General features: G+C 39.1%; 4 protein-coding genes across 7 annotated transcripts; 2 read left to right on the plus strand and 2 right to left on the minus strand.

Annotated features, from left to right (window-relative positions):
- The first annotated feature begins 29 nt into the window (after positions 1–29).
- On the plus strand, positions 30–922 carry LOC105683074 (39S ribosomal protein L14, mitochondrial). Of its 3 annotated transcripts, none has more exons than XM_012395405.3 (3): positions 30–170; positions 314–508; positions 590–922. In XM_012395405.3, exons 2-3 carry the CDS (start codon positions 319–321, stop codon positions 838–840), a joined length of 441 nt encoding a protein of 146 aa, XP_012250828.2. In that variant the 5' UTR covers positions 30–170; positions 314–318; the 3' UTR covers positions 841–922. The 3 variants fall into 3 exon arrangements, with proteins under 3 accessions (XP_012250828.2, XP_048506752.1, XP_012250826.2); XM_048650795.1 differs by having other exon boundaries at positions 89–217; XM_012395403.3 differs by having other exon boundaries at positions 95–241.
- Positions 923–4709: 3787 nt separating this feature from the next.
- LOC105683022 (frizzled-4) lies at positions 4710–23144 on the plus strand. Its single transcript, XM_012395305.3, has 7 exons — positions 4710–5779; positions 6145–6388; positions 6641–6896; positions 7067–7304; positions 14942–15168; positions 18242–19026; positions 20070–23144. The coding sequence occupies exons 1-6, from the start codon at positions 5547–5549 to the stop codon at positions 19012–19014; spliced, it is 1971 nt and encodes a 656-aa protein (XP_012250728.2). The 5' UTR covers positions 4710–5546; the 3' UTR covers positions 19015–19026; positions 20070–23144.
- Positions 19313–20162, minus strand: LOC105683095 (V-type proton ATPase subunit D 1-like). Its single transcript, XM_012395444.3, has one exon. It carries the CDS (start codon positions 20160–20162, stop codon positions 19371–19373), a length of 792 nt encoding a protein of 263 aa, XP_012250867.2. The 3' UTR covers positions 19313–19370.
- On the minus strand, positions 22908–27879 carry LOC105683093 (recQ-mediated genome instability protein 1-like). 2 transcript variants are annotated; one of them, XM_012395441.3, is made up of 9 exons: positions 27740–27879; positions 25382–25599; positions 25161–25304; positions 24866–25066; positions 24630–24787; positions 23931–24555; positions 23551–23856; positions 23382–23477; positions 22908–23286 (listed from the first exon to the last, which is right to left on the minus strand). In XM_012395441.3, the coding sequence occupies exons 2-9, from the start codon at positions 25493–25495 to the stop codon at positions 23131–23133; spliced, it is 1800 nt and encodes a 599-aa protein (XP_012250864.2). In that variant the 5' UTR covers positions 25496–25599; positions 27740–27879; the 3' UTR covers positions 22908–23130. The 2 variants fall into 2 exon arrangements, with proteins under 2 accessions (XP_012250864.2, XP_048506749.1); XM_048650792.1 differs by having other exon boundaries at positions 25382–25606; positions 27747–27877.

Below are 27879 nucleotides of genomic sequence, written 5' to 3' on the forward strand. Positions count from 1 at the left end.
TCATAAAAAGATGCTATTTAGCCACCCTACCGTCCTGGTTAACTACCAAATTTCCGACATCCAAACCAATCCAAACTCTACAGGCAAAGTAGGATACTCTCGTCACTACCAACGCCACGCATGACATCAGCTTCGAGGAAATTGTGGTTTTTAGCAGACGACAAAGAGCTGTAGGTTACGCTATTTTGTTCGAATGGATTCTAAATCGTTATAGAGCATAAGATCTTTATTAGTTTACTCGGTTTGTTGCAACAGTTTATTAGTTTAAAGTTTATCAACCTTCAAATAACTAAATTCCAACTTTCTTTTACAGGTAAAATGGTTTTGTGCGTTTCTAGATTAGGCCTGATGTCCAGGAGTATCCACACGACGTTAGTATCTCAAGAAATACAAAAGATGACACGCTTGAGAGTCGTGGATAACAGTGAAATAGGAAAACGTGCAATGCTCGAAGGCAAACCACCCAGATGTATTCATGTATATAATAAGCAAAGCGTTGGATTCCTCGGTAGGAAAAATTCTGTTTATTTCTAGAATAACGATTCTGTGAGGATAAGCTTGACTCTTTCTTATTTTTCCATTATTATAGGTGACCAAGTTTTGGTAGCGATAAAAGGCGAGAAGAAGAAAGGAATTCTAGTAGGTCTGAAGCAGAAACAAAAGCCTAATGTTCCAAAGTTCGATAGTAATAACATTGTACTCATAAACGACGATGGATCGCCCATTGGTACCAGAATCCACGTCCCTATACCCCATGTTCTTAGAACGAAACTCAGTAAGCAATGTAAAAAAGGTGTAGACTACACTAAAATACTTGCCATTGCTCAAAGATTTGTCTAGAAAACCTATCATATTAATGGCTTGTCTTCTAATATTTGATAATAAATGGCATAGCAAGTACAGGATTTAAGCCATAACGCAATGACAGGCGAACAATTTTATGATCTTGTAGCTCCCACCCCTACCCATTACCTATAACCCGATCATACACTCACAATTAAAGATGGAGAGAGATGGAGTATTTATTCCGATACAATGGATCTAGAGCTACGCTGATTGAAAAAAAAATGGAACAGGGTGTAAAGCATCATACAGAGGTACTCTCGGCATACGAAATACAGACAAATCTGGAGAACCGAGAATCAATTAAAGACCTTCAAAAACTGTGTGAGGGTACAATGAATGTAGACACCGAATTGCATTTTTTGAGATATAATATAAAAGTCACAGTTTTTTCTACAAGTATCGATTCATCAAGATTTCATCATGTTTCATCAACGATGACAAGACTGAATATTGTACATTAATCACGCTTCCCATAGGATCATGATTTTGGACCTCATCAGAATAGCAATCAGACTAGACTTACTTCACTAAATACCTCTGTTATTTTTTTTTTTTCTTTCTACACAGATTTTTTTATAGTCATATTGAAAGATTCTAAATTGCTTCTCAATTGAGGTCCAGGCAACCACTTTCAAACTTCGTACACACTAGATATGAGCTCTGTAACATAGTCCGGATACGGGTAAAAAAATTGTAAGTTGACACTAAAGAAATCTCGCTGATGGAGGCTCTTCCCATTATTCTGAGAGATATGGACCCTATGATAATCTAGACGTTTCTGCGATCGAATTCCTTTTCAGGAAGTGATTGTTCAAATTGAATGTTGGGTACAGTGCTAGAAAAGAAACTGCAACCTTTTCCATTTACCAATATATTAAGTGGGATGATAGATCACAAGTATCAATTCAGACTGTGGTATAGTCTGATAATCAGCTAATATGCACTCATAATGCGAGTGATTACTTTGTTGTAGATAGCCCAGTTCAAAAATTATGATCACTCCGTTTCTTATCTGGCGGATCTACTATACAAACTTTCAATAACAGAAAAAAAAAACAGACAATGGCCCACACTACCTAGTATTTTTTTATTGGTAATATAACCGTCAACTACATTGCCCATCTATCCTTAATTGTAAGTATAATATGAACAGTCCATGTGATTCAACTGACAATGAGTTAATACCATTGGTACGTACGTCGTCTTGGATCAGTTCAGATTTGTTTTCCAGACCACATACGTTTGTATCGTGGTTTGTATGCAGCAGTGTTTGTAGACCCCACTGTACTCATCTTTTCAAGCGACACATGATCGATTGCATTGTGTAGCATCACTGAGTATATACATACATATGTATATCAGTGTGTAGCATCATAGGTCGAGCATAGGTCTAAAATTCAATGACAACTTCAGGGCCTCAAATCCGATCCAATCGGTAGTGCTGAACGTCAATTATGGTCTCTAATTATGCCGCGAAAGAGATGAGATTATTTGTGTCATGCGCGGTTTGGACGCCTGAAAAAATGAAATAATTGATTGAAATTGTGAAAATATGTGGAGGTTTGATGAAAAAGTTGGTTCCTCGATCCACCGGGAGTCCGATGCATCATGCGAAAAAGTTTTGACTGAACCTCCGCCTGTCCCTCCAAATGAAATTGATTACGCTACGACAATCGGTGAAAATTTAGCGAAGCGCATAAATAATGCTGGTGAATTATGATTGCAAGATTAGAGCATCAAATTGTTTATTAAATAGAAAAAGTTTTGAATTGATTTAATTGGGTATCCCAGATGACGAAGAACGTAGAACAGCGTACGATAATTATTGGATCGAAAAATTATCATGCATGGACAAAACTCATACTATCAATTGGAAGCTGGACCCGAATGAGATTTATAAAATCGAGAAAAGACTTCACGATTACGTCAGCGATGGTAAAAATTGCCCACTGGATCGAACGCGGGTATAAGATAAAATACATATGCGAGTTATGGAAATCAGTATATTTTGTGTACATTAATGATGATTATTCTATTTCATTTCCAAACGATCTGCTTCACAGGTCACGCAGTGCTACCTCCACAATAGTCGGGAAACTTTGAAATGCTCAAGGGATGTTGATGCCTTCATGAAATGCGTTTATGCTCATTTTTACCAATCTGTTAGATCTAATGATGCTGACTCCACAAAAAACGGAAAAACTGAAAAGCAAATTTCCTACACCGAGAGATTTGAACGCGGTTATTGAGCGCGGTGATCCCTTATTTGTTGTTCTAAATGTATTGTTTCGTTTCAATTTTAAAGAATTTTTTTTCAGAAGGATTAACTGCGCGATAAGATTATACGGCACGTTGTCGGTATCACTTTTTTAAAATGAAAAAAGGCTGTTGCAGTCATATTTTACACGCGGTGCAGCGTTCTCTTCTACAAACAATTACACACTTTACCTTATTAGCTTATTATCATTACGTCATGTTCGGTTTAATTTATTTGAGCCACGCAAAGCCGCATTATTCCTTTGATGTTATGCGAAAATTAATTCCTGCATACAATGTTTTTATTTTTTTTCTAAATTCGAGCACTATTTCACAATTTCTAGTTAGCATTTAATATAGCAGAAATGCTATGCATGTGAAAATAAAAACCGAGTAATGCACGCACGCGGTTATAACGAGTTACTGACAAGCGAAATTGATTCTCCACTCGCTTCGGAAGTCTGCAATTTAGGGAATTTTTGGATAGAAATCGAACCCGAAAAATTCAAGACCCACCGTATACGCGAGCGTATAATCGGCTGTCTTGTTTTCGGGAGTTTGTATGTATAAGTTTTAGCCGCCCGGTTTTAGCCCTACTCTTCTCCTTGTTCTTCCTTCTGTTCCTGGTTCAGAGCCAAAGGTGCAGCAGCAGCAACGGCAACAGCAGCCAGCAGGTTCTCATTATCATATCCTACATCCCGGTGTTTGGCGGTGGTTAAGACCGGCTTTATGGGCTGTATTTTCTCGGTATAATTGGGGCCCGCTATATTCTCTTTCCCCCGTGCGTCCCTCACTTCCCTCTACATCAGGAGAATTTCAAGCCGCCCAGCCCCTCGCCGTAGGGCATTTATTATCGCGGTGGAAAGCCTTTTCCTTTTTTGGTAACATAAATTAGTGTCTTGCCTGCGCTGCGGGCTCGCCACGCAGTGCAAACAATATAAATGCAAAGGCTGGAGCGGCATCGGTCCATATTACCCATGTGAAATACGTATTTGCCAAATACAGTTGAAACAAAGCCTAATAATCTCCGTGTAAAATGCCATATTACGTTAGATCGATTTAAAACAAATAATTCAAGCACGAGTTTAACGATTACGTATATTCTGACAGTGACCGAAACACGCTTATTGTTAGATTCAGAACGAGATTCAGAAACTTCTGTAAAAACAGCACGTTTTGCACGTATAGCCGCCGTCTTGGAATTCGATGAATCATATATGAACTCTAAAATTAATAATTCCAATCATAGTGAAGCATGGCAGAAAAAGGACGGTAAAACAAAAAGAAAAAAGTTTGCCATCAGAGAAAAGTCTGCAGGTAAACAGGGATGTGAATTTCGATTTTTGTTACTCTATTTTGAATTTTGATTCGCGGCTGTCCCCCTATAAAACACGCGTACTTATTCAACTCGTTTACATTGAAAAGGTGTGAATACGCCTCGTTTAATGCGTCGCCCCTTTTCCCTTCCTTTCCACGTTGCGTTTACGGAATGCGCGTGTGTCGAGATCACTTGGGCCGGTTTGCTTGTCGGAGGGGGATTTAATTAACGAGGTATCTCATCTCGTAGCGCAGAGAAGAGTGAAAAACGAAGAAAGAAGAACGAACGAACGAGCCGCCACGCCGTACTGGTTGGCTCACCAAGGGCTCGAAAGTAGGGGAAATTTAGCGGAGGGGATAAACGGTCGTCGTCTTGTGCTCCCCCCAACGTCCTCATTGCCATCTAGAGTCCAGAACCCCAATCCAAATATCCCCGCGCTCAGTCGCGCCGAAGTCGCCGAATCGGGTGGTTTTATGTCGGTCTCCACATTGTATTGCAAGCACGTGTACTTTATTTTATCGTTATATCCAAACAGTATTCGTCGCCGTTGCAGCGGATCGAGAGCGTTTTGTTTTAATCACCTATTTTATGCTAGTGCAAATAAAAACGCACCCGTGTTGATTAATTATGTCGATATCCTAGTGCATCGTTTTCACTCATTGATGATTTTCAATCAGTGGTCTAGACTCATTCACATTTAACAAAACAGTGCAAAAATCACTTGGTATCCACAGTGCAGTTGTTAAATTCGATTTCCAAAGACTGTTAGCTTAGCATTGAGATTGAGAATAACCATAATAATGAGGTAAAACGTTTGTCAGATCGTGATTCAAGAGACCCTTCTCACTGTCGAACGATGTGAAAAAGCGAAAGCAGTATCGCAGATCGTTTCATTTATTTCATTTGACTTTTAACTGGTTTTGACGACAGGCACTAAGTAGAGTTTGGTGCGTGGAACGCTTTGTATAATTACAAGCCTCGGGTGATTATCGTTAATTTTATCGATCGGTTATCTGCGAGTGGTGATAATAATCTAATGAAAGCAGATGACGAATGACTGTCAATCTGTATCAATATCTGGAATAATTCGAATAAACGAGTGACTTGAAAGTGGTTAAACGGCAATATGTCGTTTAAAAATGTTATCTCGTTTTCGTTCTTGTCTATATTATTGGTGTTGATGAACTTTTCGGTGCCAATTTACTCTACTCATGGTGTATGCGAACCAATAAGGATTGAAATGTGCCGTGGTGTTGGTTATAACGTAACGGCGATGCCAAATTTAGTTGGAAATGAAATTCAAAGGGAGGCTGATTTTACCCTGCAAACTTTCAGCCCTTTGATTCAATACGGATGCAGGTAATTTTCATTTTATTTTGATTATGCACCTTGGTGAATTGAATAGAAAATTCCAATTTCATCAGCGACCGATTTTTCAATGAGAAAGAATTTTCTTTATTGTCTTGCTGAAAACTACCTACTACTTCACCCTGACCACCATAGCATCAACGGACGATACAAGTCTTCAGCCAACGACCATAAGTGTACTTACAATTAGATCCGCTAAAACACGTAGACTCTCTAATTGTAATATCTTGGAGAGTTGAGTAAAAAAATCCGGCCATCTATAGGTTAATTAAACACATCCGCGATATGCCTGTACTTTTAATGAACGCGAAAAATGAAAACTCTGCAACCTTGATTTTTTTCATTCTAATTTTCAGCGCACAGCTTCATTTGTTCCTGTGTTCAGTGTACGCCCCGATGTGTACCGAAAAGGTACCTTCGCCGATCGGTCCTTGCAGGGGTCTTTGCGAGCAAGTTAGAGCCAGATGTTACCCAGTTCTATTGGGCTTTGGTTTCCCATGGCCAGCCGCTTTGAATTGCTCGAAATTCCCACCCGAAAACAATCACCAACACATGTGTATGGAAGGACCTGGCGAACCCGGACCCGCCAATCCAGTCCAGGTAAATGAACGAATAAATATATCATACGTGAACATATTGATGAACGAACAAATGAATACGGTGTCGATCGATTCAAAATTCCCGAAAAATCGCTCTACGTGAACGTGATCCAACGTGATACGCAACGTTTCGCCCAATTTTCTAATCTGCTGGGACCAATTAGGTTGCTCCCAGTAGAATTTCAATTTTTTTTCTCTCTCTTCGCGACACAATGACATTTCGAGACTGACGGTTCATTTTTTAATTTTCCAGGCGATCGGCGACGGGAACGGTCCCTTGGGATGTTCCTGGTATGCGAAATCAGGTCTCTACGTATTTCTGAATCGTTCCGGTCGTTGTGCCGCAACTTGTGACGCGGATGTGTTATGGTCTCAAAAGGATAAGAGATTAACAGAGGGTTGGATAGCGGCATCGGCCACCGTCTGTCTCATATCAGTGGCAGCGGCGATCCTGGCTCTCCTGAAACCGTACAAAAATCAACACCCTCGGGGCGTCGCGGACTCCGTAGGTTAGTGCAAAAAATCAAACGAGAGGAAAAAAAAAAGTGAAAAGATCTCGAATAACAAGAAAAAACAAAAATCGAGAGTACAAAATGGAACAATCTCCCATTGTTTTCTTGTTCTTTTATTTTTCTTATTCATTGTTGTACATACCTGAATGTATAATATCAAATTACAGAAAGAGCAATAGCGTGTCTCGCCCTATGTCACGCGGCGGTGGCAGTTGGTCATGTGATACGTTTGGCAGCCGGGAAATTTGCGGTCGCTTGCACACCAGCGATGTCTCTTCACCCTCCAGAACTAGTGGTAATAGCGCAACAACAGCATCAGTACCTCACTCAGGACGGACTCTCTAACCCCTACTGCGCTCTTGTATTCCTCCTCAGATATTACTTCGGAAACGCCGCCAGTGTATGGTGAGTCTCTATATTTATCAACCTCGTATTACTCGATTGACTCGAATTGGATCAGTTTTGCGAGAAAATTACTTTTTCGCATTCTCTGTATTTCTCTAACATTTCGAACCCGTACCACCCGGGCACAGGTGTTCGGGAAATCCTCAGTTAGTTAGTATTTCGCGACAAACTCTAGCGATGATCTCAGGGACGGCACAGTAAACAAAAAATCTGGAACTTGCTAATGTTAATTGTTTGGTAAAAAGTACTATAACATTGTCGTAACATTGCAATGGGGACCGATCTCATGTAGCACTATTTTATTTAGAGGTCAACGTGTTATTGACAAAAGGTTCAACATACCTGATCGTATTTTTAATCCAATTAGAATAATTTGTAAGGCGATGAAAAGTACCCCGGAAAACAGAGTTTTCGAATTCGTGAATGATAAAAAAAAAAAAAAAAAAAAAAAATTTAAGAAGAAATTGAATTCGTAATTCCGAGTGCCTTCAAGTCGAAGCCTCTGAGAGCTAGTCATCTGCGGCAATGTGTGGATGTTGAGAAAAGGAGGAGAAGAAAAGGTATAGGTATAAGGGAATGAGTGCAGCACAACTAGCATCAGCATCGGCAGCAACAGCACACGGGATACAGGGATAATAATCTGGCAACAGTGTTGGTTCCCCGCGTGCCGCTAACGAGCCACCCGACTCCCATCTCATCCCGTTTACGTTGAGAGACCGATTTCTTATATACCAAGAATATAACGGGTGGATTTTATTCGTTTCTACTCCCAACGATTATTATATTACATCGAGAATCACCATCTCTTTTTCCTTTCTATTCCTTTTGGTTTTCGTTTGGAGAAATTTTCAACACCACTAAAATCCAAACTGATAGATTATCAGCAACGAAGATAAAAAACCGTGACGACAAAAATTTATTTCAGCAATTCACAAATCGTCGATGTTGACTCTTGTTCTTCTCGTTTTTTCAAATTTTTCCACATTGTTTGCTCAGTATATTGCGCGCCATATACATACTAGAATACTGACCGAAGTGAAAATAGTTTTGAAATTAATATTTTACGCGATGATGATATAAATAACACAGGGTACGTAGCTGATACTAAAGCAGATGGATCGAGGAGAGAACCTTGTTGCCAGATAGGAATATAGTGGTAGAGTCGAGAGTCAATGGCATTCCTGCATCCAGCAACAAGCAACAGCACCAAACAGTCGAGAGTCGAAAGGCGGGGAAGAAGGAAGAGAGAAAACCTTGGGTCGAGAGTATAACCTAACCATTTTTTGATTTTTTTTTCTCTTGTACAGTAGTATTATTCTTCGTCCACATTTTCTTCTTATTTTACTCCTGTTTCGCCCGGTATGATATGGAGGGAGAGAAAAAAACGAGAAAATGATTATGCTGAGAGAGAGAGAGAGAATAAGGATAACGACATAGAAATAGTTTCCCCAGGAGTGAACCACAGAATCAAATAACGTTCTACAATCGTAAATACTAGTTGCTATCACAGGTACAGCAATTTTCTCTCGGTTCATGGATTCGAACAAATACAAGAACAATACCAATGTCAACAACCTTTTTTTCTTGAAGTTCACATTTATCAAGTGCTTCCTATATACAATTGAATTTTCGATTAGTCTTATTTGAATCATCCTTAGCATTGTTCTCAGGTAACGAAACAAAACAAAAAACTTGGGATAAAGAAATTCTAACACTTTTTAGTCCGCTTTTTCTTCATTCCTTGGTCAGATTTTTTACGATTGCAATATCTTATAATATTTACGATGTATAAATAGCGTGCCAACGGTCGATTATTAATTCAAACAAGGTGCTCGTGGTGCAACACTACGTTCAACAGTTCCCTTCCGTCTAATTGGACGCATGATGCTCTGATGCCATGCATAACTGGTTACTTGGTCAGCCACACCATAACATACCATATCATACTTTACCATATTATACCCCGGGGATACACATTGTGTACATTATGTATAATTTTCCACGCGTGTAATTTACAATAATACAGTATCTGTTGAATTAAGAGATCGTTACTACTTAGCATGCACGCTGTATTCGCGTATAGGACCCTATTGTTTCAATCTTGCCTCGCATTAAGATGTGAACGTCGTGTCGTTGGGAATGCGAATCTTCAAGCAACTATACGCGATCTAATTGAACTTTGACCCTTGGGAGAACTTCTAGATTATTTAATAACGACTGCGCAGCTAATCGAGTTAAACTTTGCCCCTCGTACATGTAGTGAGAGACAATCGTCACTAGCTCACAGTACAATTGTTATTTGTAGTACTAACGTGATTTTAGCACATGTGTAACGCGAAGAGTATTTTTGTGCAATTTTTATTTTGTGTGCGGGAGCCTGGGTGTGTGTTTTCTGTACAATAGAGGAGGAAAAATCGGGGCACGGTAACACGTAAAAACTATTCTAAAATAGAAATGCTGATCGCAATAAAGAATATGGGAATGAGTGGATACTTGGTCGGAAAAATAGATCGAACAAAAGATGAAAAGAAGGGAGTAAGAGAAGACTTATAAGTATGCATTATTCCCAAACTCTCTTCTCTAACTTTTTTTCGACCTTTCTCTTTATACTCCGAACGAAAGACCTGCTGGTAGAGTCCGTTTACTGTAAAGACGCAACCAACGGGTTTGGTTCTTGGACCGACCAGGTCGGTTCAGTTGCCATCGTACCTCCCAAAAGTCTAAAGGCTTCTTTCGGCTTTTGGTCGAACCAACGAACGAACGATGGAACGACTGCGGCACAGACCCTGGGTGCGATGTTTATCGGTCTCGATGTAAATTATGGCGCCCGGTCTAAGACATGCCCTCCTCCCTCTTCTTTTCTCCCTTTTCGCTCCAGTCTCTCACAATCAGTCCTTGCTCCTGCAGACCCCTATACTGGAATACTACTACTCTGCATTGTTAACGATCCACAATTCGGTATATCTACGAGAATCTAATCGAAAATCTAATCATCGTGTGCAGCGGTTGGCTTGTTCCTTTTTTTCGCATGCGTTGAAAACGCACCTCGAATTACTCATGGGGTTAGAGAAAGTTAGGCCAGAATTATGTTTGAGCACCCAAATAACGAGCGTCTCCGAACTATACATTGAACACATGCATGTATTCACCTACAAGAGAAAGAGCAGCAGCCTGTACTCCGTTGCTTTCAAGAACCGCCTCCAGCAAACAGCACCAGCAACAATTCTGAAACGGGCAGCAGGGTCGATCAGCTCTTTCAGATTTACGAACGTCGTCAGAGACTCGCATCCGTCTATCTATCTATCATCCATCCATCCATCCATCCATCCATCCATCCATCTACCCCGGACCTCCCCTTTTATTACCTTCATCATCGAGAAGAGAAGCAAAATTTATGATTTTTTTGAAACGTCGTCTACGATATCGTGTAACTCGTTACAATGACGATGACGATGATCGATAACTTATATATGCATATGGTTATGCGTTATGGTGTTAGATTATGAAGAGAAAAGATAAAAGAGTTTAAAAAATGACGATATAAAATTAGTTTTTGGGAATGTTTCGATGGTATCGTGGTCAGCCTTGTTCGATAAGTATTTGTTGAAAAGAAACGTCTTTTCATTGGACGAACCGTTTTCGAGATCACCCCCGAATTTGAATATTATATTAGAATTTCGTGGAAATCCATAGACGACCGTTCGTGAGTTCGCGGAATCCGGGTGTATTATCAGAAAAAATTCCAACATTTACTATCTACAAATTTGGTTGTTTGTATTTCTCGTCCACCGTATCTTATAGACCGCGGTTTCGAATCTTTCAATTTTTAGATTATTCTGGCATTTTCAGTTAGCAGCATAAATATCAGACTGATTATGAGGTACCGCAGTATGTGATTTTGACCGGGATATATCCGAGGGATGAGATGTGGTGGTTAGAGAGAGTTTGTTGAACGATGGATGTGGATGGGCGGAATGCCTTTTCGGCGGGGGAGGAGAAGGGCGGGACGCGCATAACGACTCGCTAACTAACAAAACAAACACAAAGTCGCCAGTCCTGAGCCCGGCGCATCACCCAGAGCCGGAGATCTCATCTTCTCGATGATTATACACCTTGGGGCATGGACTGGACGTAGACGTCGACATGGACATGAACATGAACATGAACATGAACACGTGGAACTGAATCTCTACAACCTTCCTTGACTTCGCTATGTTTCACTCTACTTCACTTGACGTTGCATCAGCAGCAGTTGCCAGCTGAAAGAAGTTAAAAAGACGAGAATATGAGATCAGCAGATGATGCACCAGCACCTCAGAGAAGAAAGAGCGTAAGGAGAAGGTATAGGAGGAAGAACTAAAAGGCAAAAGTTATGGACTATCTGGAGAGGGGGGTGAAATGGCAGGGGGGCTAAACCTCAGACAGGGTTGCCGTAGAACATCGGAGAGAACAGGAAGAAAAAAAAAGATGAAAAGTGAAGAGACGAGCCCCATTATAGATGCCGATGAAAGATTAACGGGGAACCGAAGAACCAACGCAACCGCCGAGCCCTGCAACGACCGAGAAGGAGGAAGATGTAATGCACATAGAGAGCTGCGTCGTTTTCTTCTTTATTTTTCTTCTCATTTTTCTTATTACTTTTCGACGCTCATCCGCTGCTATTAAGGTATAATTCAAATTTTGTACCGACTTGCGATTTATATAAGAAAGCACTTTTTTTCATTCTTAGAGACTCCAGCAGTGATCCAAGTTCCACGCTTCATCAAGTATTATGAAATATAGCTTTGCAAGCCTCCCTAGCTTTATCAAATAAATACCCATTTTTGTATGCCGATACGGAAATGCGAAGCGAAGACCACCCGTACTTTTAATCCCCCCTCCCGTACAGCATCCACCGTGCAGCCTAAAAATAACTAAACGAATCCGAAAACTTATGGACTGCACTGTACGCTTCAACATTTTCTATACATGTCTCTACGAAGATCATTATTGGAAAAAATTGAATTTGAACGGCAACGTCGAATAACATTATACATATGTGTATACACAAACACGTATGAAGATGTATTAATTAATTCATTGATGTGTGCAATGCCGGTTAAATAATCGAAATTATTTGCCACGTTTGCTACATGCTGCTATTACACTTAAAATCATCTTGACCGCGTCATGTGTGCTATTTCGAAGTTTGGAATCACTCAAATTTCGTCTATTGGAATTGAAATCGTTATAAGTATTTGCTTCTGCGTACGTAGCGTAATTTTTATGCATGTAATATAGAAAATTTCGACTAAAGAATTTATAATAAAAGAATGCTGTACATAAAGCAGAAGCTGCACGTAGTATAGGTAAAAGTATTACAAGGGCGGTGTTTGTTTTCGAATAAAGACCAGAATTAGAAGAACCACCTAGTGTATGCATGTATTATGTACATCGTGCATATGGTATACTAGGGTATGTATGTACTCACGTATAGTATTGATATTGTAGGTAGTTATGTTCCAGTGAATGTATAGGTACAACTGATGCTTCAGTCTTACTGCAATAGGCAGCCGGTGAGCATATATTTGATGAAAAGGGTCCAAGACAACCGGTAGCCATGTTTTTTTACCACTTGAGTTATACCTTTCTTCAAACGCTTCCAACTTCCAGTATAGTGGTACAAATGTTGCTGTTAGAAGGCAGGACATTTGGTTTTTACGTATATTTTTTTTTTCCTCGAATGTTAATTATATACGTCCTGAAAATATTTCACACGCCGCCACTGTGTACGTCGATCCAAGAAATTCTCTATTTTCAAAAAAATACGAAAAAGAGAAAAAGAGCGAATGATTGACAGAGGAGCGTTGCATGTTCTGCATACATAAGCGAATAAGTAAAAATAAAAGAAAAAAAGATGAAAAAAAAGGTTTGAGGTGAAAGAGAATGAATTCGAGGATTGTGAATGAATGAGAGAATTATATATGGTCGGAATCGGCGCTTGTACTGCAGGCATAATACTGTACTCTGCATTGAGCTTGTGAAAATAATACAAAACAAACGCCAAGAGACCGTGGAAAAAAGATAATCATGTTTGACTGAAAGGAATAGGAAATGTTCATTCGTTTGTTAGAAAAAGAGATAATTCTCGCAGAAACGCAACACATGAGATTTCACACATAAAAATCTTCGATACAGCATCATCTGCAGGTGTCGTCAGCGGCGATACCGCTGAATGCAGCATGGCTTAAATCCACACACAGCGATCGTAAGAGATTATTTGGTGTGACGGAAAACGGAATGTCGCGTATACTTACAAAGTTGCCTCGGGACGATGAAAGTGGTAAAATCCCTTAAAATTTAGGCCTGATAGCCCCAAGATGTATTAATATACAGTATGTATAGTATACGCAGCATACATATGTATAGATAATAATGCCTTTCCTAGCACAGGTAGCAGCGACATAAGCAGCAGCAGCAGCAGCATCTCTCTTTTTTACACATACACGATACATATGGGTGAGAAAACCTGTTTTCGACACGCAACGCGTTTCACAGCTTACGAGAATGAACTGTGTAAAAAAATTCTTTTTTCAAAATAAATAAAAATACGTCAAACAGAAAGTATATAAGAAAGAGAAGTACAGACCGAAGACCGCGCGCGGCGAGAGCTACTCTCGTGCCCCGGTAACAAGCTTTTCAAAGCTTGTTCTCTTACCCCTTTTCACATAATAGGTATATCGTGTAGATATAGTTGATGCAGCGCTGCACTGCGCTGGCTGTAACTAAATACCATGAAAGTCTGACCGAGGCGACAAGAAAAAAGAAATGAGAAAACCAGCATAGCAAAAGAACAAGAAAAAAAATAACCGCTTATTATACCACTGCGAATAAAATAATAATTTGAGAAATGGTATAACAAAACAAAAGAAACATGCTTTCATCCCCTACTGCGTTATCGTGTACCTATGTAATTTTCATATCGACTCATACAATGTTAATAACAATAATTGTTAGGATGCGCGACGTGGTCACAGTGTTCTCTTGATTTTGAAAATGTATGAAGTTATATCTTTTTGTACGATAATAATAATTTAATTATTCTGATATCTGCGTTCTCTTGATTTTGAAAATGTATGAGGCTATATCTTTTTGTACGATCATAATAATTTAATTATTATGATATCTGCGTATACATATTACACTTACGGGTATAATGAATACGATTATATATGTACCTATAATGAATTCATTTTTAAACAATGTATCATAGAATTATTGAGCATTTTTGGGGCTGACCCGCTGTAGAGGATACTTTCAAGTTTTGTGCCCGTATGCATTAATTAAGCGCTTTTAACGTATCCCAGATATTAATATTAGGCAAGTATACCTATGGTATATTATACACATGTAGTTATAATCCTCTGTATAGGTATTCGTTGTGTGGACTGACCGCGGTGGTCATCTATCATATTTAATTACCGTTTCATACTTTTATGCGTACTCTTGCGTGCATGTGTGGATAGGATATACCTACGTATCTACCTACAGATGTGCATCATTCAGCTCATGTTTTATACATTTCAGTCTCTTCCTTTTTACTCTCATTGGTATTATGTTTTATTTTATTCTAATTTTTTTTATTTTTTCTTTTTCAGGTGGGTAGTCGTCTGCGCATGGTGGTGTATTTCGACAAGAAGATGGACTAAATCGAAGTCCTTGGGATTGGCTGGAGGCAATTCAACCTCTAGGGAATTACAAGATCAAGGTTTTGGATTACAACAAGGATGTTCGACACTCGGTACAGTAGCTTCCTGGGGATTACCTGCCGTTCACACTATTGCCGTACTTGTAACGAGGGACGTCGACGCGGACGAGCTAACTGGTGAGTTTTCGAATAAAAAATGTCACTACTGATTCATTTCCGTTTTTTCATTTCAAATTTTTCGTCATATTCTATCCAAAATTTTAACAGGTTCTGATATAACATGATATTGTGATGTGGGCTATTCTGATTGTAAGTTCTGGTGCTGCGCTTATGCTCCCTGTCACGGCTGCACCTATATTCAACTTTATGTACCCACCTACCTATATAACATATGCTTTCGAGCCACAGCGATAAGATAAATGTAGGAGTTTATAGACTGTGGGTCATACATATAATATGAGAGAACTAGCACACAGATTTTATTCGTCGACTGTTTTTCATATGTCAGTGAATCGTGCCATAGCTGAGAAACCAAATTGTCCAAAGTGTGATAAAAATATTCAAAACTCGTTTCCTGAGCTTTTCGACATTCGGATCTCAGTGTATGCAGCGCTTTTTCCCACAGTGTTCGTTACTTTAGGCGCAGCAAATTCGCACACTGAAGGAGTTCTAAACCTGGAGGAATTGGAAGACTGCAACGAAAATACACCTTGATATTTAACAAACGAGAAGAGCGAAAAGAACAATACGAAAAATATAGGCGAATCTGCAGCAGATCGCATGCGATGTAGCTTCTGTAAAATATATTGAGGTTTCTACCGCGCTCCATTATGCAGCCTTGTGTAATGGTATTGGTATAATCTCACAGTGTATTATATAGCATGATCGGCATTGTGAACGAACAACCAAAGGAAATTATTTGCATACTGCATCTGGCGGCGTTCGCAGTGCCGCGGCATAGGTAGCCCATAGGATCGCATGGCGGCGGGCAAAAGCGAAGAGAATTTCTTAAACTGAACGTTGATCGTGCCATGCGATGTCTCCGCGAAAACATTCAAACATCGAACCTCTGCTAAATCTCCTATACATGGGGTGCAGCGCGAGCTGGGACCAGTCTTCGTTATGTCCTCTGCGCCGCGAGCTTGCCATGTGGACAATAAATCTTTCTTTTATTTATTCATTTATTTACTTTTCAGTTTTTCTTATTGTTAGCCAGTATTCTATAGATAGTATGTGGACGTATAAAAATGACTTATTGTTAGAAATACGCTATGCGATACTAAAAATAATAATTGGCCAGCTTGCATGCATGCACCGATGTGTGCTTATCATAAGTACGTCCTCAACGTTTATCATTTGAGAATGTTTTGATTCTGCAAATTCTGGTGCGCCATACACAAGAAGCTATCTTGCGGATGACTTTGTTCCTCATAATGAGGTCTACGTCTGAATGTTACGCAACATAAGACCACCCGGTAGAATTTTTGCCGCCTCGCGCAAAGTCCAGAGTTAGAAACTCCCGCGAGTTCTTCTTGGACTCTCGTTGTTGCTGCTGCTTCCGTTGTTCCTGGACCTTTGGCTGCCGTAAGTATACTTGCGGCCATGGTTGCAGCGGCAGCTCTGAGGACAGTGACAAGTTGTAGAGCGGGTCTTTGGCTACATTTATTTGCATTGAATGTCGGATGCATTCTTACCTTTTATACCTATACCTACCTCTCTACTACCCAACTTCTCGGTGTACCAACGTAGGTATGGGACAGTTTTTATAAATCATCCGAACATTACATCCCTCAGGCGCATCCTCGCTTCGGTCGTCGTTGTTTATACTCTACATGTTAGATTGATAATTTTCTTCCTCGATTATATTCACCATCTCCATTTTCTCATCTTATCTCTTCTGTTGAGACGAAAGAATTATTTACTCTAGATATTACCGATACCTGACAATGAAACTAGAATTTAGGTAGCATCTAGCGCGAAAGAAAAGCATCAACAACATTCTTATCAAACTTTTGAACGTTATTACAACATAAAAATCTAACCGTGTAACATACGAGTTATCCCCACGTTTGTAGCAGAACCTTCTCGGGGCCCTCGGGGAACGAGAGTCGGGAGAGATTCCTTAGTTGAGATAAGCCTGGGACCCGCGTATGTCTACCGGGAATTTATCGGGCTCGTGCAATCTGATTGGAGAACGTGCCTTTCGACGTCGAGACTTCGAAGTTGCGACGCCTCTGCAGAAATATCAGCTCGTTGAGAACTTTGCTGTATAGCTGTTTTATTTTTTTGATATTTTTATTTCCCTTATTTTTGTTGCTGTTTTTTTTTTCTGTCTACTGTACATTTTGATCTGCTTTCTCAACTACTTGCAGTTGCGCAGCGTCGACGTTCAACGCCTCCGTGAGATCTTGTTCCTAATTTCTGAAAAGACCAGCTATCACTATTTCTTGTTGAATATAAGTTGCATAACTGCTCCGTGCAATGACTTCCATGCAGAAAAACGAATTAGATAAATTGGGTAAAATGAAAGTAAAAAAAAAAAAGATAGAAAATAAACGAGATCCGGGAACTGGAGACGCGTGCCGTTTGAAACATCTTAACGCTGTAGTAACTGCAGTGGTCTCGGAAGGTCATAAAAGAAAAAGAGTCGCGCGCGTCTTCTGCACTGACTAGTTTTTGCAACTGTTGATGGTTGAAATTGCGAACGGGATGAAGTGGACGCGATATTTTTACCGGTTCCGGTAGTCTCGTCGTTGATGTTCGCCGTGTCGCGATGCACCGCTAGCTATTTTAGTTTTTGTCAACACTCACTTTTGTTCCATTTCTATACTTTTTTGGTTTCTCTTTCCCTTTCGCATTCGTACATATAGGATGCCGTGGACGCGCGGCTCTGATCCTGATTGTCCAAAGCTTAAAATAAAATCTCTGCTATGTCCTGAAGGACAGCATCAACAACAATGACAACGAAAAGAACTTAAGTAGCGAAACCCCAGCCACGATAAAATGCCACTTTTTATCCATTGCGTTTCACATCCTACCCGAGGTTACTTCCAGGATACATAACTGTACCCTGCGTATCAACTTTTTACTCACCTGATCCACAATCCTGTGTAACACCAACATACTTTTGTATCATAATCGTTTTGGTCAACTAAATTCTTCCGTCACACTAATGAATAAAAAAATATCGTATCTCTTTATCTCCTCTATGACTCATTCTAATGAATTTTTGTACTTTTTGCTTTTACAGGAAGTTGTTTCGTCGGTCAGCAAAGCACGAGATCACTCTTGGTCCTTGTATTAGCACCTCAGTTCGTCTACATATTTTTCGGGCTGTCTTTTCTGTTGACCGGAATGATGACTCTGCTTTTACCTCGACCATCGGTGACCCCCTCACCAGTCTTGAACCCTTTGACCCCTGCTAGCACCCTGGGTAGCAGACAACAGCGCAGTAACAATTTTCTTGCTAAAATTCCTCCAGTCATTGACTCTCAACAAAAACAAAAATCAGCTTTAGTGCGAATGGGAATATTTGCCTGCGTTTACGCTGCAGTAATTATAACTGCTGCTGGAATCAGTTTTTACGAATGGTGGAACAGAGATTCTTGGCTTAGGGCACCAGAGCCATCGACGTCACCTAAAGCACCATCAAAGCCGTTGCTCCAACTTTTTCTTATACGATCGGTCGCAACTTTGGTAGCTGGGGTAATGGCAGCGGCATGGATTTGGTGGCCTAATGTCGTATATATTTGGCGACGTTTACCACCCTGCAAGCAGCCACCTCATAAATGTCACCCTCACACCGGACTTCAAGTTCCTGTTGTCAGATGCTACAGCGCAGGATCTACGACCACCAACTCACACCAAATTCATCACCTCAATCACCTAGCGCCGCAACATCCCCTACTCAGGACTACCACTCCTAATGTTAGTAATGGACAAATTATTCAAGGTCCTTACAGAAGCCATAAAAAACATAGAAAACATAGGAAACATCACAGTGGTAGCGAAACTCAAGTCTAACATTAAGAAAAGGTAGGAATTTGAAACTAGCTTATCATTCTTGCCCCCTTTTTTTTTTATTCTATAAAAACATATTAGAGGCAGAGTAGTAAGACGCTTAACTTTATCACCCTGATTTTTTTCTCTTGTTGATATTTTTTTATTTTCCTCAATTTTTGAAATTAATCTTTTGTTTCAAGGTGATAGAGTCAAGTTAATTACGGTGTTGCAATATTTATTAATTATTATAATGATCTACAGGTCACGAGTATTTGACTATTTTTTTGGTATGTCTCCGTTACTGCTTGTTGTGTATGTTTGTATGTGTGAATGAATGCTCGTTTGTTTCTTTAAAAAAATGTTTTATGTAACTGATATCAGTTTTTTGGATCTCTTCGGCGATTGCTGCAGCAATTACATTTTTTCTTGGGGTTGTCCTGCTTGGAAAATTTACGTAGCGGAGGTGGTTGAATAATGTCCGCCTCGACGTCATCTTTGTGATCTCGTTTATCATCTTGCTTAAATTTTTCCAATTTTTTTAATTTGAGTTTTTTTATTCTATAAAAATCCTCTCGATCCATTTCATCAAGTTCCGAAATGATGTAGGTCAAAGTATTATCAATTCTTGGTATCACCACGTGTTCTATAGCCGCTATTCTTTTGCTCGTTACTCTCAATGCCTCGTCTAAAGTAACGAAACTAACTTGTAGCCCAGCAATATCAACTAACAATTTTATCAGGTTGGAAAAATTAGTCTTAGCTATTCCAAGCTCTTGGCCACCTCTAGATAAGCCAGCAAACTTGTATACATCGTTTACTAATTTGTCTTGGTAACTTTTAAACACTTTAATTTTCACACCTCCGATATTTTCATCTGCCGTACTAATTTTGATTAAAGCATCTGTCGCAACATTTTCCAAAATCATTGCACTTAAATCAACTGTTACGAAACGTACTTTGGCGAGAGATATTAATGATTCACTCAATGCTTTGCTCATTACTGTCTTCAATTCACTCAATTTAGCTAAAATTGATTGATAGTGTAACTGCAAAGCTGTTTTTTTCTGCCTTAACAGTTGGTGACCTCGTATAGTAGCAGTTCTTCTAGATTTTAACGTTACCAAGGCACCCCTTGTAGGAAAGATAGAGAGCCTTTCTTCAGATGACATTTTTTTCTGGTTTTGTTTTTTTGGTTATACTTCAGAGCGAAAATGCTATACGTTGATGATTTGGAAAGAGTTAATTTTCTTGATCATAAAATGACAAAAGACTGATAATTTAAAACAAATAAGGGTTACAAGAGATCCTCCAACAGCTGCCACCCGAGTCTAGACGAAATGTGAGGGGTGATAAACTAGACGGTAGAAAAGGGAGATTTAAAACGTAAAAAACATCCTGAATAAAATAATCTAACTTAAAAACAAGCTTGCTTACCTGTCGCTCAAAATTTCTGACGTGCGTGTAAACATTGAAAGCAAAGCGTTCATCGCTGGAGTTGAATGTCATGTTATCTTTATGGGGTGACATGGAGGAAACGTTAGAGTCATATGTATACGATAATAAACACAATCGATTAGATAAATATATTTTTATGCATCCCATTCTCATTGCAAGAACAGAAAAACCAGATGATCATTTACCATTAAATTTCGGGTTAATTTTTTTTCTCTCCCTAGCTCAGTGGATTTTTCTGTCAATTTGTACTTTTCTGCACTAACCATTTATGTAAAGAACTAAAATGGAAAGGAGTTAAAAACCGAAATCATCATTAAGGCAGCTCTAAAATATTTCTGTTACTACTGGTGCAGCTAGTGCTGTTACTACCACTACTATTATTATTATTTTTATTATTATCATCTTGATCATTAATATTATCGTTTCCATCATCATAATTTTTCTGATTTCATATGTACAAATAAATAAATACATAATGAACATAAGAAGAAATTGAAAGCTCGGAATGAACAAAATGCCGCCTGATAAATGCCTACACAATACAAAGTTATTATATTGTGATAAACAGAAAAACAAAATTTTTCTTATTGTTCCTTAAGATAAAAATGTAAATAATAATAATAATAATAATATCAAAACTAAGGTTCTTTGATATTAGGTTTTATGATGTAATCTTCTATTTTATTTTAATTTCTTTTTAGCTTGCAATTGAAATGACTAAAATAATGTAGTGAAACTCAACTTTTGACGTACTACAATTACATTCATGTATTTGTTAATTATGTATGAAAATAGATTTTTAGTAATAATACATAGCTGTAGCATACATATAAAATAATATGTAAAACTTAAGAGAAAAAAACTACGAAGACTTTTATATGTTATAAATAATAATAAAATTCATGTTCTATAGTTACATGCCGCAGATAAAACGACCATGATACATTTTTAGATCGGTTAGGAGGATGTTGTTTGGATTTGTGATGTGTTTTCTCTGTCTCATCTTCTTCTCGATCTTCTTCAATTTTAACATTCCAATAAATCGATCAATTCAGTCATTAGATTCGAATTTTTGAGCTCGATAAGGCCTACAAATATACCGAAAAATAATAGATCGTTTCTTCATCCCGACAAAAGTTAAAAATATACAAAGGTATACATTTTTTTTCGTAATATTTCGATGTATTCATATATATTTTGATCTGAGAAACACCGATCCATCGATTGAACTATCGATGGGCTACGACTAACGCCAATCCAAATGTCTTCATTTTTCTGCTCCAAAAACCGAAAAACCCGCGATAAATCGATCATTTCGACAGATAGATCAATTAAGTCAGTAGATTCGGATTCCTGAGCTCATAATACGTATGAACATTAAACGAAAAAGTATCTCGATTCTTGGCTCCAATCACAAACTATAGCCACAGCATTTTTATAATCAAAAATTAGATATTTGTCTAAACATTTCAGCGCATTTTGACCTCAACAATTGATAGTAGCGCGCGCAATGCTAGTCCAAATTCAAATTAGGTAACAATAGCGTCCCGCCGACTGATCACGTGCCGAAAAAAGTGAGTGAATTAAAATGGCGCCCTAGAACTTTTTGTCGAATCTATAAGCCTCCGTTTGAAGTTTATTGTTAGAAGTGTACTAAACGTTGTGAAATTGTTGATAAAATCGAGTAAACTCAGTGTTGAAAAATACGTGAACGATAACATTGTGTAGCGAAGCATGGCACGGTATACATTCAAATGGGAACCATCAGATTTGAAACGATGCGTAACATACTATGCCTTCTGATGAAAGATGTAACATATCAGTGACTGTGCGGCAAATCAGCCTTTTCAATGAGTTGGAACTCTAACAACATTGTAAAGTAATTATTTCAATTCAAGATTAAATCTCAAGCATTAAAAGCAAGTTTTCTAAGTTATCACAATCTCTTGTTATCGTATATTGTGTACCAAGGGCGTAAAATGGGCTTTTTCAAACCCAGTGTGAAGTTTGCAGTACGAATTTGCAGTATGTAGCAACAAACCTACTACATTGATATACGAACTAAAGTTTCGGTTGTTTGATAGACTCTATATTACATATGCAGATCGGTGATAGAGATGGTTAACTTGATATTGAGTGATTTGTCATGCTACTGCGAGAGAGCGGCCTACCACCCAGTTTTTTCTCACCAGTGTTGGTGTGCACATGCTATCATTTTATTACTAATCTCCGGTCAATGATTTTATAGTCTAAGACATTACAATCTATTTTACGCGGTCGAATTTGGACAACTGTAACATATTTTGTAATAATTATTCATGATTTTTGTGAAAATTTTTAACAATTTTTTAGCGGACGACAAAGATTGAAAATCTTCCGCTATTGTGAGCAGCGGGCGTTTTTCAGTTCTTATCGCCCGCCGGTCTATGAACGGTCAGGTAAAAAGAACGCGAAAATCGTGCTAGTAATAAAAAAAAATATTTTTATTTGTTCGTTTTTTCTACGGTGGTTATTTATTGATCTACATTTATATTGGGCAAGACCAGGACTTTTGAAATAAAGCCAAGTCCGGACTAATCTTGTCTAATGCCTGAGTACAAAATTAAAGTAATTATATAATGATAATGTACAATGAGTTATAAACAGTTTGAAAAATTTTACTTTTTCCAATGCGAATAAAATTCAGATAGCCAATAGTTTTACTCGCTTTTGTATCAGTTGTTTATGCTCCTCTGTGAGTTCCCTGATGTCTACTACCTTTGGAACATCATTTTCACGTAGTTCAATTTCCATAAGGGCATCCATGCGTTGCACTCTCGCTTCTGCGTTGCGAAAGCCCTGTAAGACAAAGATATCGAGGAATACAAATAGATCGTTGAAATAGATCCGCCTACAATTATAATCTCTCGGTAGGGTTTGAAAAATTCAAATACTTTTCTCAGGAATTCCTCCACCTCTGGATTTGTTTTGCGGAGTTTTTTTTTTGCAACAAATTCTGCTACTGAAAATCCGATCATATCCTCGAGAACCTTATTGAAACAATTTCATGGTGTTAGTTCTTCTAAATGTCATCAACTTTTTTTCTAATATGGTTATATGTACCTCAGATGAAAAGGTGATATCCAGGCTAGCCGTGTAATCCGTTATTGTGGCTTTGAGATCCCAACTTTTATCTTTTTTATTTAAACTTCCATGCTTCGTGACTCTCCCTCTGACCGTCCTGAAATGACCAATACCTTTGACTGGTTCGCTGATGATGTCACATATAAAGTCGCAGATTTTTGGTGGCATTTCTTCCTTTGGAGGCATTTTTTTGACAAAGTCAGTCATCTTTCTATATCCTTTACTCAGTGCAGTAGTGTCAAGGCATTTCAGCTTCGGACTGCAACTTGGAGGTGAAAAGACGTCCTGAAAAAATATGTGAAGGTAGAACAAACTTTACGTTAGATTATTTATCAACAAAATACAAAATAAATTCCCACCGCTGATCGTTTGCCGTTCGATGAGGCCGTGCTCTTTATTTTTTCCTGATGTGTTTTCCTTGCCACTCCGATCACGGAACTTGGAAGATGTAGTACTGGCTCTTTATTGCGGTCCGCATCAATATTATGCATAACTCTATCAAGCTCTTGGTCAAAATCAAAGTCATCGTCATCGTCCACCAAAATTACCTCTGGAGCAAGGGCATTGTTGGTAGTTGTAGAATTGCACGCAGGGTTCCCTGCCTTTGCAGTAGTGGCCAGAACTTTCTTTGCCACTATAAAATTGCTCGGTTCTGCTACCAGTGGTTTTAATTGACTATCCACCACAGATGTGAGCTTCCTGTCATTTCCAGATTGTTTTTTGCCCTCTGCTATTGCTGCTGATTGGCTGATATTACGATGAGGTGATTCAGAATGGTATTTAAGTTCTCTTCCTGTACTAGGATTCACAGGTGAAGATACAGTCTGAACTCTAGCTTCGTTAGTCTTCACAGACATTTCGATCTGCGATATTTGATGTAAATCAATTTCGAAGTCATCCTCCTCAATAAATGTGTTGATAGGTTCGGGTACATTGTTTTCTTTATTACTCTCACCGTATGGATTTTCATTTTCTTCCATGCCCCTAAAAATTGAATGGACTTAAATTTCACAAGTGTTTTCAAAAATGATAGATTTTTCGAATATAGAATTTCTTACACCGCCCTGGCCAGTACATTTTCAAGAGCGTTTGTTTTCAGCAACGAATCAACCTCTCCTCCGATTCCTTTATAGTTCGATGGAGTCAACAACAGAATGCCTCTTCTGCACGTAACAGGACCCATTATCAATATTTTAAATCCTGGTAGCAAAGTTTCCTGTGGGAAGTTGATGTCATTAGATTTTCCTCCGAATTAGCACACTTGAGTGGAATGTTTTGCATCAATCCTGTCTACCTTCAACTGAAGGATTGGCTTATACTCAATTCCCAGTAAATCTTGAATCCCATCGGTCAAGTGTAACTGCAGCATTCTTTTTCCCTTTGGTTCCCAAGCTGGCGCTTCAACAGCTGTTGCTTTTATGTTGATTTCGGAAACATTGCGAATTTTCTGTAACTGGCTGTACTTTGACTGAGATACATCGCAGATGCTGTCCACCTAAAAACCAATGGAAATATATATGCTGTCTATGATTTCAAACCTGACGCACAGTAAAATTTCGGGGATTAGTATGATCAAAATTTATCTGAACCTGAAGCATGTATTTTCCAGTAAGTTCGACTTTCATTTGCTGTTTCAAGTTTCGAGGAAGAGTGGGATTTTCGTTGTTCAGCTCTCGAAGGTCGCTGAGGAGCCATTGTGACATTACAAAATCTTCTATAGTTTTCTGAGTACTCTGTATAAACGCAAAATCGGTAATAAGAGCGTTTTCATTCACCAATTTCACTTTCAAGCAGTACAAACTTAACCTACAACTCCGTTTTCTGAAATGTGATATTCAACGCATTCTCTCAGCCAGAGATCGTTCATTAGATAATGCTTTGATTTTAGACTCAATTTCAAATTACGCAATAAACCCTCATCCATTTTCGATAACGCTCATCATAAACTTATTAACTCAAGTTTAAATGGCATTCAGTCAATGCTGTCATTTCTTTGATTTCTATCGCTACTAGCGCAATCCCCCGTGACTGCCGTCGTTGAGTGTAGATAGGAATAGAGGTGCGGAAGACGTGGTGGGGGTATGCTTATGTACTTTTCCTTATATACAAGAGCTTTGCCTCCCCACTAGTAGATGGCGCTGACAAAAATTGCCCGATTTTACGCACACGCAGAGCGGTCTCGCGTACATGAGATTACCACATGCAAAGGCTCACGGACGGCCCGAGCTTTCCCTCCCCACTACTTGGTGCGCTGCAGTCGGTCACTTACACGCATACGGGTCCCTGTAAATGATATGCACGCACACAATCGATTCTCGCTGGCGCGCGGCGTTCCGCGATTTCAACTCATTGCCAGAATCAGAGCAATCGAGCAACTCACAAGGGGAGGTTGAGAACTCGTCGTCATCGATTTCGGCCAAATTCACAGTATATGTTGGGCTCGACTAGAACTTAAAGTGAGCCAAGTAAAAAGACGAGATGGCCAAGCGTTTTGCAGATATTATTGTTTAAACATTTTATGTGTAGTACACAAGCTTTTTAAGATTACGTGTGGAACAAATAATGGTCAGCGCAGCGGCAAGCGTTCGGATTCATAGCATGAGGCTCGTGGGTTCGATTCCGTGTGCGTGGGGTTTTTCTTGAGGTTTTTTTTTTTTTTCAATTTGGATCTCATTTACGTCGAAAATAAAATGAAATGATGTCAAATATGTAGTATCCACTCTGTTCCAGGCACAGAATCAATTCTACTGTCTGCCATTTTCGAAAGATTTGATTCTCGCTGGCGCACGGTGTTCCGATTTTGATCTTACGCGTCGATCGAGAAACTGGCAATTGTGTAGCTTGCGGGGTTGCGGAAAGCGCATACAGAAAGTAATCGAATTAGCACTAGGTGAATTTTTTTTATTTCCTAATTGTTACTGTCAAAATAAGAACTAAGTAAATGAACCATGTAAAATAAAGGGAAACGAATCTGTCGCAGTACCTCACGGGTGATTTGGAAAACTGCGAGTTATGAGACCAGAATTGCAAATTAATTAGTTCCAAAACTTCGAATTAAAACTGGAAATTAAATTTTCAGTGAAAAATGATATGTGTAATTTTGAATTCGAATCATAATATTAAAAATCAGAAACGGGTTTTTAACTCAAAAATTAAGATTGAGGAGTTTCAAAATAAATTTCTTATTCGAATGACAGAACTAAAAAATTGAAAATTACTTTTTCATTCGAATGATGTAATTAAGGATGCAGATAATATTGTATTACTTAGTTCTTATTTTGACAGTAACAATTGGGGAATAAAAAAAATTCACCTAGTGCTAATTCGATTACTTTCTGTATGCGCTTTTCGCAACCCCTCAAGCTACACAATTGCCAGTTTCTCGATCGACGCGTAAGATCAAAATCGGAACACCGTGCGCCAGCGAGAATCAAATCTTTCGAAAATGGCAGACAGTAAAATTGATTCTGTGCCTGGAACAGAGTGGATACTACATATTTGACATCATTTCATTTTATTTTCGACGTAAATGAGATCCAAATTGAAAAAAAAAAAAAACCAAAAGAAAAACCCCACGCACACGGAATCGAACCCACGAGCCTCATGCTATGAATCCGAACGCTTGCCGCTGCGCTGACCATTATTTGTTCCACACGTAATCTTAAAAAGCTTGTGTACTACACATAAAATGTTTAAACAATAATATCTGCAAAACGCTTGGCCATCTCGTCTTTTTACTTGGCTCACTTTAAGTTCTAGTCGAGCCCAACATATACTGTGAATTTGGCCGAAATCGATGACGACGAGTTCTCAACCTCCCCTTGTAAGTTGCTCGATTGCTCTGATTCTGGCAATGAGTTGAAATAGCGGAACGCCGCGCGCCAGCGAGAATCGATTGTGTGCGTGAATATCATTTACAGGGACCCGTATGCGTGTAAGTGACCGACTGCAGCGCACCAAGTAGTGGGGAGGGAAAGCTCGGGCCGTCCGTGAGCCTTTGCATGTGGTAATCTCATGTACGCGAGACCGCTCTGCGTGTGCGTAAAATCGGGCAATTTTTGTCAGCGCCATCTACTAGTGGGGAGGCAAAGCTCTTGTATATAAGGAAAAGTACATAAGCATACCCCCACCACGTCTTCCGCACCTCTATTCCTATCTACACTCAACGCTGCCGTAACGCCGCGGTGGTTGCCATGCATGGTTACCACCATGCTACCATGGTTACCACTTTTCAAATCGGCGAATTGCACACTGGGTAATGTGTTTGAAAGTCATGTAATGAAAGTATAAAAGGGAATCTCCACAAAT

This window comes from Athalia rosae, chromosome 2 (genome assembly GCF_917208135.1).
Source record: "Athalia rosae chromosome 2, iyAthRosa1.1, whole genome shotgun sequence".
Classification (NCBI taxonomy): Eukaryota; Metazoa; Arthropoda; class Insecta; order Hymenoptera; family Athaliidae; genus Athalia; species Athalia rosae.

What these genes read in the sequence shown, in the direction of transcription:
- LOC105683074 (XM_012395405.3), top strand. Translation starts at nt 319, where the DNA reads ATGGTTTTGTGCGTTTCTAGATTAGGCCTGATGTCCAGGAGTATCCAC. An exon ending in GCAAAGCGTTGGATTCCTCG is followed by an intron (nt 509 to 589) that starts GTAGGAAAAATT and finishes CCATTATTATAG; the next exon opens with GTGACCAAGTTTTGGTAGCG.
- LOC105683022 (XM_012395305.3), top strand. Translation starts at nt 5,547, where the DNA reads ATGTCGTTTAAAAATGTTATCTCGTTTTCGTTCTTGTCTATATTATTG. An exon ending in TTGATTCAATACGGATGCAG is followed by an intron (nt 5,780 to 6,144) that starts GTAATTTTCATT and finishes TCTAATTTTCAG; the next exon opens with CGCACAGCTTCATTTGTTCC. An exon ending in CGACGCGGACGAGCTAACTG is followed by an intron (nt 15,169 to 18,241) that starts GTGAGTTTTCGA and finishes TTGCTTTTACAG; the next exon opens with GAAGTTGTTTCGTCGGTCAG.
- LOC105683095 (XM_012395444.3), bottom strand. Translation starts at nt 20,162, where the DNA reads ATGTCATCTGAAGAAAGGCTCTCTATCTTTCCTACAAGGGGTGCCTTG.
- LOC105683093 (XM_012395441.3), bottom strand. Translation starts at nt 25,495, where the DNA reads ATGGATGAGGGTTTATTGCGTAATTTGAAATTGAGTCTAAAATCAAAG. An exon ending in AGCCAATCCTTCAGTTGAAG is followed by an intron (nt 24,788 to 24,865) that starts GTAGACAGGATT and finishes AACTTCCCACAG; the next exon opens with GAAACTTTGCTACCAGGATT. An exon ending in TGGAGGAATTCCTGAGAAAA is followed by an intron (nt 23,287 to 23,381) that starts GTATTTGAATTT and finishes TTTGTCTTACAG; the next exon opens with GGCTTTCGCAACGCAGAAGC.